The sequence below is a fragment of the Arvicanthis niloticus genome, chromosome 7 (genome assembly GCF_011762505.2).
Source record: "Arvicanthis niloticus isolate mArvNil1 chromosome 7, mArvNil1.pat.X, whole genome shotgun sequence".
Classification (NCBI taxonomy): Eukaryota; Metazoa; Chordata; class Mammalia; order Rodentia; family Muridae; genus Arvicanthis; species Arvicanthis niloticus.
Genome location: NC_047664.1, coordinates 18,885,475 through 18,898,661, shown reverse-complemented (window position 1 = coordinate 18,898,661; position 13,187 = coordinate 18,885,475). Strand labels below are relative to the sequence as shown.

Below are 13,187 nucleotides of genomic sequence, written 5' to 3'. Positions count from 1 at the left end.
GTGCCTCGGAGCCCGGGCGCCCAACTTCACTTTCTGCGCGGCCTGCTCCCGCAGGGCCCTGGCCCCCGGCCTGCAGCCCTTGGCTTTGCTTTTGTTTCTTTGCTTTGCCTCTCCGATTTTCAGCCTCCGTTTGCTTTAACGCGTGTTGAAAAATCCACTTGGAAAGCAAACTTGGGAGACACAGCTCCCTTCTCCCCTCCCCCTCCCCCAGCAGCCCTGGTTTCCTTGCCTCTTCTCAACATTTCTTACAAGGATTTTGCCTTCTCTTTTTATGTTTGTAGCGAGGAAGGGGGAAGACGGGGGGGGGGGGGGGGGAGTGGGAGAAGAGAGAAATAAACATGAATATATAAATAAATCGGTCGGCTGTCGCTGGGACACTGAGGCCGTCCAGTCTCTCTTGCTGAAAGCAGAAGCATTTTATTTTGTCTTCCTCTCCTTGTAGAGAGAATTCGCGGCTAATTATTGTGATGATTTGTCCACTCCCTTCCACTTCAATCGAGGACTCCCTGCTTTGTACCGAGTTAGGCCCAAGCTTAGAAAGGGTGGTATTGTAGGGGAGAATTAGGATGGAGTTGAATTGAAGGGAGGGGGGTAAAATGGCTGAGGTTAGGAATGTTTTTAGGGGATGAGGAATTTGCATTAAAATACAGAGAAATTATCTGATGGCCAGAAAGGAAATGTTGATCGCCCCTGAGAGATGTCAATGCAAATCACTAGGCTGATGTAAGAGAATTGTATTTTCATATTTTCTTTGTGCCCCATTTGGTGTGAATTTTTTTAAAAAAATAATGCAGTAGCAATAATAAAAACACGTTTTGATAGTTCTTTGCACATTACTAGGCAAATGTTTTTCAGGGAGACGTATGTTAAATGCATTTCATACATTAGGATAGAATTCTTGGTAATTAGCAATAATTTACGTTAAGAGCATAGGAAATGTTGAGGTTACAGGTTTTATATCTGTACATTTGATCATCTTGTTATTTTCAAGAACTTTGCCTCCTATAAAATTAATTAGGTGAAATGTGGAGGTGTAATCAGCAACCTGTGAATTACCACTTCATTTCCTGGTTTTGATTGTAAATCAGTTCAGTCACTACGTTTAGAAGACTTTAACCAAGTCTGTTTTGTGCCGAATTACCTTTAACTATTTGGTATCTAAGAGAATACCATCTTTGCTCCTAAATACTGTTTATACATTCTGAAATCCATCAGGCCCTGAGAACAACAACAAAACCCAACATGAATCCTGATGATAGGATTTGCAAAAATCTTTTACCTTTAATAGAACAATTTTTTTTTTACCCCCCTGAGCCTTTTAGTCTTTCAACCTCAGAACTTGTAGCTAAACAGCAGCAGCAGAAAGGGCCACATTTGCCAATGTTCATTTAAAATCCGTAATTCAAATAGCAGATATCATGGATCATACTTCCCACTCCTCACTTGCTCAAAATGAAAGCAAATGCAGAGAAAAATGACATGGAGACACAAAGCAGAAGCATGTCTCTCCGCTTGCCTCCTTTATCTGAAAAGCATGCTCGAACATTCCTTGTTTGCCTTTTGATCAGGACGTTGGGCGAAGGGACATAAGTGCTTACTTTGTTGCCTCCGTTAGTAGGGAGATAACCTAACCTTCATATTCTTATGGTGACCTATGTTAAATTAGGAGGCGTACCAAAGGCTAGAAATTATGACATGTCCTACTTGAGCCCAGGTGCAGCTTAGGCAGGACTCCCTCAATATTATTTCACCTAACACATCTGGGAGTTACTCCAGATCTTCCCCCTCAATATCCAGCCTGGGTAGGGTTGAAATAAATTTAACCTGAGTTCACTGGATTTTTGCACTTTATCAAAATCTGTTCCAATATTCTACACTCAAATTAAAATCTATTTTTTGATTCTCTGTGGCTTTAAGTTCATTAAATGTGAAATTGGCAGCTTGCTAAAGAAGGTCAGGCTGATTAACTGTTTAAGACTTGTACATTCTCTGCTTCACTTTTCATTAGCTGGCAGCATCCTAGACATGTTTGGTATTTTGTGATTTTATTTATTTATTTTTTTAGTTTTAGTTTTTCATTCTTTTTTTTCCCCTTAAGATAGTATAAACAAGAGTTTCCAGCTCTCCTTTCTAGACTTGCAAGGTTAAAAAAATGATAAAAAGCTACTCAAATAGATACTGGAGTGCAAAGTTAAAAAAAAAAAAAAAAAAAAAAAAAAAAAACCAACCCAGGCAAAAAGGAAAGAAAGCCATGTCTATCTTGTTATAACATTTGCTGGTGATTATGTGTGCAGAAATAGTCCCATAATGAAGCATTTTGGAGCTCATTCAGAAAATTAGTCAACTTTGACTACATTAGGTAAAGCATCTCAACTCCGAAGGAAGGATGCTCAGCCTTCTGAAGTGTGGAGCTGGGGTGTCCACTCTGATTTTTAATGTCATAGATGCCACCAAGCACAAACACATTTAGAATATTTTAGACATTCTTTTCTTTAGGATGAAAAAAAAACATGACTAATTGGCTTATTTTCTTAAGTACTCAGAAGTATCCATTTAGGGAACATGTTTGGGAAGACGTGCCAGGGAATGTGATGTTCCTTGGATTTCGTGGTGTTGATGAGGAGGGCAGAGAGATGTTAGCAGTGTGAGGCTCACCTCATTGTGATGGGTAGCTAGGTGAATGTAGTCCTGCCTTACGACTGCGTGCAAATGTGGCAGTCCTGTGTGGCTGCAGCAGCCTTCTGTGCGGAGGCCGTGTGTGTACAGTGTGTACAGAGAGCCACACACAAAGGCTGCTTGTGTTCATTGGCCTTCCTTTCCTGATCTTGGGCACAATAGACAACCTACTGTATGGGGGGCAACATTGGTTTCAGTTCATGTTTTTTTTTTTTTTTTTACCATAGTTATTATTTTTGTGTTAACTATTAAATTGCATTCTTTCTAAAGAAAGGATTTATAGTGTGTGTGTGTTCTCTGGAGTTATCCAAGTCGGAGGGATTTCCTTTAGTACATGATGGCCAGCCTCACTGATAGATTTAATTATTGATACCCTCCAGATCACGTGTTGCCTATGTATACATTTTCTGGGTATTACGTAGAGGCTGCTGTAAACACTTGTCCTAGTCTGGTGAGGCAGGGGTGGGATTGAGAATGTATGTCCTCTCTTTCTCTTCCCAGTGGTTCCCTAATAATTGTGCTTTTGTTTCTTCAACCACAGCCGAACCTCTTGAAGCCATTCTTACAGATGATGAACCAGACCACGGCCCGTTGGGAGCTCCAGAAGGGGACCACGACCTTCTCACCTGTGGGCAGTGCCAGATGAATTTCCCATTGGGGGACATTCTTATTTTTATCGAGCACAAACGGAAACAATGCAATGGCAGCCTCTGCTTAGAAAAAGGTGTGGATAAGCCGCCTTCCCCTTCTCCCATCGAGATGAAAAAGGCATCCAATCCTGTGGAGGTTGGCATCCAGGTCACGCCAGAGGATGACGATTGTTTATCAACGTCATCTAGAGGAATTTGCCCCAAACAGGAACACATAGCAGGTAAATGAGAAGCAAAGGAGGAAAGCTGTTTGCATGTTTTCTTTTCGTTTGCAGAGGCGTTGTAGTCAAGCAGGAAGGAGGTGAAGTCTGTCTGTATTTCTCCATGTGACTGTCTATGGCAGCCTTGTAACATTAAATAATCACTCCCGTTGCTTCTGCCCAGAACTATGAAAATAAATTGTTTTCCCCCTTCCTGAGTCAGATGCAGGTGGGAAAGGTACACACACACTTGACATCCTCGCCTAGCTCTGACAATGCCGACTCTCTCTTTCCCTTGCTTGCTTTCCCATTTTAAAGTGTTGAACCTTCCCACACCTACCTTAGTTTCCAATGTCCACTTATGGCCTTGGGGATGTATCAGAGGCAAGGTAACCACACAGGCATCTGTAGTTGAGCCAATGACTAGTCTGAAGGGCTGGAAAGAGTTAACTGAGCTCCAGGGCTAGCCTTGGATCCATACTGGCTGTCAGCCTGTGTGGGGCTGTAATTAAACACAGCCCCGTGGTGGGATGACACAGTGACCTTGACTTTAAGATGCCATTTTCGACTGGCCAGGCCAGAGTAGAGAGGGCAGTTGCTGAAGCGCACAGACATGCTTACTCGAAAAGTTTAAGGGCATGTTGGAAATTTCAAAAGGTTGGTTTGACAGGAACGGCTGCTCCCTGCAGCCTGCCTCCTCAGCTCAGTGATAAATGCTCCTCTGTGCTCTCTCTTGTCTCTGATGTGGTTTTGACAGATGTATCTTGATTTTGTTTGTGGTTTACACAGCCACATGTCACCCTTACAAATGTCCAGTCCAGACTCCACAGTTTCTTCCCTAGCCTAATGTAAAAATTTTCTTAGAAAAAAAATGCATGCACACATTTAATCTCTCTCTCTCTCTCTCTCTCTCTCTCTCTCTCTCTCTCTCTCTCTCTCTCTCTCTCTTTCTCTCTCAGTTAATTTTACCAAAGAGTGGTAGCTAGGTGTGTGGGTTTCTCAGCAGCTCCAGGGAAAAGGAATTAGAAGCTAACAGAGGGACTTTAATTCCCTGCCCTAGTGGTAAACAGCAACACTAGGTAGTAGCTCTTGAAACACTGTTTGCTTTAGCACGTTAGACAAAGCAAAAGCAGCTTCTGTGGTGACAGGATTTCCACATCTGGGAGACAGTTCCTTCTCCGAATTGCCCCACCCTCCAAAAGTAGGTGTGTTCATTTTTGGAAAGATAGTTAGATAGTCAGTCACAAGACTTACTGGAACTTGTCTCTGATACAATTGGACCATGAGTTGAACTATAATAGGTCAGTGAAGGGGGGGGTGTTTAAATGTCACATCGCCCCTCCCCCAAATCTGGAATTTGATCGTTAAGATCAAGTGTGGCATTTTCTATCTTCTTTTTTCTTTTATGCCTTCTTCAACAATACTCAGCTATTTTCCTTTAGTCAAGTGAGGAATCTGCTTGCCAGGAACGCTGCATGTGTCGAGTATTTTTCTAGAAGCCACCACATTTAGCTTCCGAGACATGTAGGTTAAGATTTTGATCTCCCCCACCTCCCTGTAGGATATGGCAGTGACCATTCCTATGCGCTGCCTTGTGACTGGAAGGAGAAGGAACAGAAGTGTAAGGCATGATTAATGAAGCAAGAGCAGGCGGAAGGGGATTTGTCGTCTTTGGAGATCCGAAGCCTTGCTAAATCACCAAATATGGAGTAAGGCTTGTGTGATGTAACATCATATTTACATATCGAGCTGCTCCTTTAAAAGACAAAACACAGTGTCTGTCAGGCAGGAATTAAAACCACACTGACTGCTGAAGGCCTGAATAGCTTTTCAGTTTTAGGTTAGCCAGTTTGAAAATCAGGGCCTCTGCATTTAGAAGAGAAATCGGAAGGCTGAGGAAAGCCTTCAGATAAATAGTTAGAGTTTTTTACTTTTGTACTTGGGAGTCCACATGGATGTGCAGGGAAAGAAATAGCCCTTAACTGGTTGTCATAATGATTCCATGGCATTTCAAAACTATAATGGTATGGTAGCAGAATCTAAATACCGCTCCCCCCCCCCAAAAAAAAAAGAGAAAAAAGAAAGGGTGTGCATTTGCAATGGATTTTGCAGGGCTAATGGTGCATTGTTTTGCTGAAATGGAAAGCTACCTAAGGTGTTTCACATACTCACAGTATACACATGCAGTCCAGGTGAGGTCAGCCTTTCATGCACAAGTCATTGCAACACCTTGATCTCTTCATGGTATTTAATCACCTGCTCTTACGCTGGTATTGGCTGAACATACTCAGCGTGATCACATCTCAAAGTGAGACGTCAGTAACTAGAATCATGACTTCTCGTAATTCACAGTAGTGAATTAAGGCATTCCTATAGTGAAATTAACATTCTACTATTGCACATAAATTATGATGCTCTGGACCTCAGGTGCCCCTGAAGCGAAGTTCTGGAAAGATGACGGTGTACTCCCAGCTGGTTTTTCTATGCCGGGGCTCACACGATTTCCAACAGTAACCATTCACTAGACATTTGAACTGTGTGTCATAAAGAGAGAAGCAGTAGTCTATATTGGGGAAGAAATATATTGATGGATGACTGCAAGAATATGCTTGGCAACTACATGAAAGAGTCATTTAAGTATGCTGGGTAGGCAAGGCTTCATGAAATGATAGAAGTTAGATTTGAGTTCACTGTGTGCTCTGTGCCATTTTACAGGCAGGAAGGAGGAATGAAGTCTTCCTAAGGAAAGCCTAGAATTTGGGGCCTTTGAAACAGGAGGGTAAGACAGGGTCCTTAAGAGCTGCAGTAAAGTAGCATGCGTGTTAGATGTGCTCAGACCTCCCAAAGCAGGATGCTTTTTACCTGATAACTGGATGGATGTGTGTTCTCATATGCCATACACATGTATGTTATCTATATCCAGAAACACTGACTAAAGCTGGCTTCTCCATTTTGTTTATAGACATTCAGAGCCATGTGTGTGTGTGTGTGTGTGTGTGTGTGTGTGTGTATTTATGAGAACAGAGACCATTTTAACAGTATTAATTTAAATGTCTGCTAACAGCTTATATCGTGTGGTCCAGTCCATCAATGTGCATGTCAAACACCCAACATGAGACAGAAGCAGCCTTTGACCGATGGAGCTTTCCGAATTTTTTTGAGTCTTTTTATTTTGTGATGAGTGAAATACCCACTGACTACGAGTGGGTATAAAACTGTTTTCTTTCACAGAAAAGACCCCAAACATTGTCTCACAGTGTCAATCTTGAAGTCTTGGTTCATTGCACATGGGATCTTTAAATTAGGATTAGCTTATCATAAAGTTAGCTTTTAAATTTAAACAGAATGGGAAAACAGAAGTCTGCTGAGATGCAGGGAAGCCTGCTACTACTGATGGAACATTGTTTTTCCCCCTAACATCCAGAATACAGGCATTTCCATTGGGGTGTTTGAAATCACCTGCCTACACAGAGCAGCTGATATCTGGATATGTAGGACAGGGTCTCTAAGGAGAGGGAATTCTTAAAAGCAACAATATTAGCATGTTACATACAGACAGAGCGAGTACCACACTCGTGGGTCTCAGTCTACAGAGCCAACTTCCCTTTTCTTCTCTGTACCCATTCCTAGCCCAGACAAAACTGGAGGATGCATTTGTACATTAATTGTAAATGAGACTATAAATGATAGTGTCTTATTATGGCTACTTATTTCTCATTTTTCTTTATCTGTAAGATTCTGAATAAAAAGAAATACTGATCTGTGAAGTCAATTTTCAGTGTGGCAGCAAACCCCAGAAAACACCGCCATTCAGAAAGCAAAGTGAAATACTGGCAAATGTTTATTTACTGCCAGAACCCATAGAGCAGAGAATGTTGTTTTGTAACAAATACATAGCATTTTCATAGGAAGGCTGTGTTTGTGAGGCCGCTCCCCACAGACTGACGCTCATGGAACTGGGAGTCCTGCATACAAGCTGTATTTGTAAATAAGACTGAGAAAGGTTGTGGATGGGCAGCTTGGATGTTTTGTCAAAGTACAATGTCAGAGGAGCTCTAAGACACATTGTAAATAGAACTGTCACAGTGACTGCATGGTTGAGCTGCAGAAGTGTCCTGCAATTGTTGGCATTGTTAGAGGACTTTTGAAAGCTTAATTAAACACAGTGGCTTGCATGGCTGCTAAATTTACTTTGGAAAGACAAAAAAGAAAAACAAAATCTAATATATGGAAGATCTTAAGGATCTCAAAGTTCCTCAGATGTCACCCTCTGGGTGGCACAAAAAAGACGCATTGCACATCTTCCTGGGCATCTTTCAGAAATAATAGTTTTGAGAATAGGTCCACGTGATATGGAGAGCATCCTGTGTGTGATGTGGAGACTGTGCTCATTCTTCTGTCTCCTGCTGTTACAGACAGTTAATGTAAAAATGGCCTTTTATTGGAAACACAAATATGTATTCACTTCAAGAATGGGAGGAATGGGTCTCTGTTTATTCTGTGAAAACTAAAACAAACAAACAAAAACCCCCAAGTGCTGCAATTTCTCAAATCAACCCCTCCTTGTTGTGGGGCAGGTTGTGCACTTTCTTTTCAAGGAGCTGAAGAATGCTTTGCACACCTTTCTCTCAGGGAGTGTAGCATTTAACTGTGGGGCTGTCCATGGGCTAGAAAAATACAACTGGATGTAGAACTGTCAGGCTGGGTCAGGACAGGTACCTTCAGCTCAGAGAGGCGAGTTGGGGACATTAATGACACATTTTAGAGTCCTGGAAAATCATTAGTTTCACACTGTAGCCTCTGTCTTTGGCCAGTGTGGGGGACCTAAATTGTGGCACATAACAAACAGAATGCAAAATTTAGATTTTCCTGCTGTCTCACTGTTTAATAAAGGACACGGGACAAATGGCTTTGCATAGCTGTCACTGAGTAAGAAAGTTTTGCTTTCCCGTGGGTGAAGATGTAAGATTGAAGGGAGAAGGAGAGCTCATGGAAGATGTCACTGGGCATTTATCTGATCTACCTTGGTTGGTGTGTTTGCATCCTTTATCACACAAGGAAATTATTTGATAAAATTCACTTCAAGACCCAGTGCATCTCACATACAGTAAGTAGCACTAACCTCTCAGTAAAAAGCACTTAGCATCAAGCTGGCCCCTGTTTGGCACCTTGCCACAATTTACCATGAGATTTAATCACCAAGGATCTTCGGTACCTTTCTGCTAGTTCAGATTTCATTTGGGTCATGGCTATGTCAGCACTGTTGCTATTTCAAAGAAAAAAAATACATTTTTTAGTGTAGAGTCCATTTTTTAATATTTCAAACAGGTTTTTTATTTTATGTGTCAATTTGGAGGACATTAATAAAGTTCATAAAATATGTGCAGACTATATAATTTAATGGAGAATGACCGGTATTTTTATTTGTAATACAAATAGAAAATTGACCACTGTACCCCTCCTCTGTTCCTTTAGTGGTCCAGGTAAATCAGCACCCTTAAGCTGCTTTCCCCTTTCACTGCCAAGGGTATGGAGCCCTGGCCAATATCTGTAAATTTACCTTTGTAATTTGCCATGTAGTTTTTACAACAATGACCTAATTAATTTGAGCACGAACCATATTATTGCTACTGGAGTCATTTTCTGTCACAAACTTAATTTCCAGGAAATGTAACCTGACGAATAAGAATTCTTTAGCTCTCCACATGTGTTCTCTGAGACCAAAGGCAAATTTAAAATAATAATAATACTAAAATGCCAGCATTATTAAAGCCAGTATGCTTGATGCCAAACTCAATTTGAAGCTATTAAACATCAAACTGTATTTCTAATCAGTTTTAGAATGTAACGTATTCCATATTGGGTTCGCTAGAATCTGTCTCCCTGCGTTTTACTGGCCAGCTGCACTCCCCTCTGCATTTTTAAAACATCTCAGCAAAGGATTTTGCTGTTCTTAGCAGGGTTAGTAACTTGGGGTCTATTTCTGAGCTCATTCGTCATTCTGCGATGGCATTGAGTTAGGTTGGCAAGGGAAGGATTTGAGGCATGGGAGGGTGGCGAGGTCACTTCTGATCCCAGCAGGGAATAGGTGAGCTTCATTTGCCTTTACAATAGGCGCACAGTTACTGCACCTTGGAGGGGCTCTCAGGTGCCGCTCAGATGGGCGCATGTAAATGCCCTGTCAGATGTGGAGTCGGAATATTAATGCTTCCTCCACCGCTGCACCATAATAAAGCTGTACACAGCGAGCTTAATATGCAGCTAGGCTAGGGAATTGTATAAACTTAGATAGCCCAGTGTGAGAGACAGCGATGGAAGAATGCACGCTATGCTGCAGTTGCCGTCTTGTTCTGCTTTGATCTATAGCAAAATGAAAACATCATCCATTCCTTCTCGCAGAGTTGTCTCCTCAACTCTGCCACCTCCAGTCAGTCTACCACCAGTTAGGTCTTTCTTTCTTCTCTCTCTCTCTCTCTCTCTCTCTCTCTCTCTCTCTCTCTCTCTCTCCATGTGCTGGTATGGAGAAATGCGACATAATTTGTTTCATATGGTTAATTACAGGCGTTTGAATATTTAAAATTTAAAATAGCCACAGTTCCAGCCTTTTCTGTTAAAAAGTATGTGATTCGAACAAAGGGATTACAGTGTAAATATTTGTGGTGATTTGCAACACCCTTCTTCTCTCATTAAACACACACGCACATGTACACATCCACATGTGCATGTGCGCGCATGCACACACACACACACACACACACACACACACACACACACACTGCTGATTTAAGGACTCGTATGCCTTTATTTATACTTCTTTTTAAAAAACCTACTCTCAATTGGAGCTCCATTAAAATATTTTTTCCATTATATTTTTGAGTCTGTTATTGCTTGAGGTTTTATAGAGAATTTTTATAATGTGTTCATTTAACAGAATCAACAGCTGTCAGAACCAGTTGTGGTAAATCCACAAAACATACAAAGAAAAAAAAACACGGGTTTTCCTGACACAAAACACTTGGAAAAATAAGCTGCCAGAACTGGAGAATTAGAAGTTTGTCGACAGGGAACTGAGGTGTCTCATCCCGGGCTTGCCCCAGGGACTGAGCAGGTATGATGCAACTCTGCTGGAAGGTTTACTTGGGCAGGTTGCTCCTCTAAGGCGATGTGCTGTGTGCAGCTGACATGTGCACCAGAGGTAGGCTGGGCCTTCCACAGTCCCCTCTGTCCCTCCTTTCTTTCCTTCCTTCTGATCTACCTAGGTAAATACTAAGGTCTTAAGAGTGCTAAATACAAATTATACTCACCTTGAGGTGAGATGATCAGGTAGAGACTTCTGTGAGAGGTGAGAAAGGCGTCTTGCGTGTGCCTTCTCTAGACAGACTTGGCAGCATGTTGTTCAGAACCAAATCGGTCTCCACCAGGCAATTCCCAGTGGGACCCTGGAACAGGTATGTTGATGAAGGGGATACCTGGGGACCTTTGGCCACTCAAAATGAGTTTTTGTTTGTATCCTCACTGCTGTTAACATTGGTGAAGAACAATTACACCTACAATTTGATCTTGCCTTTAGATAGAGGCAAATTCACCTATTAAAAACTCCCATTAAAATCAATAACGGACTGTCTGCGAAACCCGAAGAGGTGCTTTGAAAACAAACACAGGTGTTGCTGCACCTCCCCAACCCTTTCTTTGTTTTCGTTTTCGAACTTTCTAAAATGCACAGGGAAGCCTCCTACTAAGCACAGGCCACCAAATTTATATTCATTAGTCTTTCTTTTTCTTGCTAAGTAATGATGCATCCAAGAATGTTGAAGAAAGCAACCATACCTGTTAATTTTGGGGAAGATTTTTAACTAGTTGGACACAATGTTTGACTTGCTGAATCTAGTCTTTTATGTTTCAAAGACAGAACATCTCATTGGACAAAAGATAGAACCTTCCCCCATCCCGACTCCACGTATGTCATGATTTCATGGCGTGCATACATTTAAGGGGCTGGCCACAAAAGGAACTGTTTTAACCCCCGCCCCAGCCAAAAATCCTTTGAGTTTACATTTAAAACAGTGCATCAACCAAGGTAAAAATGAAAGTCTCTGGAGCTTCTACTTCATCCCACCTTAAGATTAAAAAAGATTATTCTTTTACATTTAAAAGTGAGCACTGACTACTGAAAAATCATTTCAAGGCTGAAATTTTTTTTTTAAATAATAAATCGTAACCTTCTCATGTTATGTTTTTGTTATGTTAAGGGGGAAAAATCAATAAGGAAAAATTTAATTCTGATAAAGATACTCTTGGATCTTTGAAAACAACTGCTGTCCTTTTAACTAAAACATTTGAGCAGCTTCAAAGACTATGTATTTCTTCTGATCTTAGAGCTGTGTGACTGGTAGCAAGCAGGAAAAAAAAACCCTTATTCTACATACAAGTGGATTGCTTAACAAGTCAGCACAGACACGTACTTGTTTGTACAATAGAGATAAAAATTCCTGTATAAAAATAATTCAGCTGCTGACAGCAGGCATTGTCGCTGGACCTGTCTTTTGTGCTTGTCCCAGCTCTGGGCCCTCCTACCCTGCTATCTGCTTGGGGCAGCCTGCTGCCTGCAGACTCCTGACCACAAGTTAATTGCTATATATTAAGTATATAGGTATTGTATTTAAAGAGGGCTATCCCAAGCCCTGTATGCCTCTTGCTCTCTGGTGTGACTATGGGCAGCAGGGGGATGGTAGGCAATCCCTCTAACAGGGAGAATGACTCCAAGGCAGTGAGGGGAAATTTGGCCTTCAAGTCCCATTTGCCCTGTTGTAGTATTAGCCTCTAAACTTTTGTTTTTAATCTAATTCTGATTTACCCTGTCAATTCCCATCTCGGCACTCAGTGAACTCTACTCATGTAGAGTAACATTAGTGTCAAACAGAATTGGTCAGGACTGTGAACCTGTGGCTCATACAGATGGTTGTGAATGAAGGGCACACCCAGCCCTGTGTGTGCTATTATTTCTGATAAACATTAAAGCTGGGTGAGATAGTATGATGAGTCAAAGAGCCAGGACTTGAACCTGAGGTTCCCCCTTTTTCTTCTATAAAGCACCCACAAGTTTTGGTAAGATTCGCTACTTTAAAAGTCTGAGATAGTGATGAGGGAGAGGGGAGGGTAGGCAAGAGTGGCCAAGAACAAATCACCGCAGCACAGAGCCTTTAGGGTCTGTCAGTGGAGCGCCCATCATTGCCATGTGGCCCTTGGAAAGCTATGGGCAATGTGTTTGTCCACTAGCTGGAGTATGACTTGAACACACATCTGGGGGTGATATTTGGGGATGTGGGGAGAGTGATACATTAGGAATTCTGCCCCTAGGCATTTTTTAAAATGTCTCGTGAGGTGTCAGCATGCAAGGAGAGGCTTCTCCAGTCCGGTAATTGGGAAGCATGGAAATCCAAATTCCCAGGATGCTTCCTAACTGACTGGGGTGTGCCGCTGCTGGTGGGTGGACACACAACTTTCTGAATGTCAGCTGATGTCTGCATGACCCTTTCCTCTTGAATTAAGTGCCTCCAGTGCAGAATGGGGGCAGTCAGGGCAACAAATACCAAAAGACAGGATGCTGGCTCCCAGAAGCCAGACAGCGCTCTCTGCCTTGTATTCCATTTCTTTCCCTTTT

General features: G+C 41.9%; 1 protein-coding gene and 1 long non-coding RNA gene across 25 annotated transcripts in view; one reads left to right on the top strand and one right to left on the bottom strand.

The window, feature by feature from the left end:
• Nucleotides 1–13,187, top strand: part of Bcl11a (BCL11 transcription factor A) — a 95,389-nt gene that overhangs the window by 4,851 nt on the left and 77,351 nt on the right. For 12 of the 23 annotated variants that reach the window (XM_034508974.2, XM_076937998.1, XM_034508966.2 and 9 more), the window contains one exon: nt 3,218–3,547. In XM_034508974.2, coding sequence (XP_034364865.1) covers nt 3,218–3,547 — 330 coding nt within the window. Of the gene's footprint in view, nt 1–429; nt 724–2,378; nt 4,732–10,665; nt 10,722–10,836; nt 10,975–13,187 lie in introns of those variants that run through there. The other 11 variants (XM_076937992.1, XM_076937989.1, XM_076937995.1 and 8 more) reach the window with 10 other exon arrangements.
• Nucleotides 720–10,939, bottom strand: LOC143443029 (uncharacterized). Of its 2 annotated transcripts, none has more exons than XR_013111707.1 (2): nt 10,831–10,939; nt 720–8,792 (listed from the first exon to the last, which is right to left on the bottom strand). It is a non-coding gene; the product is annotated as an uncharacterized LOC143443029 (long non-coding RNA). The 2 variants fall into 2 exon arrangements; XR_013111706.1 differs by having other exon boundaries at nt 720–5,281; nt 10,831–10,921.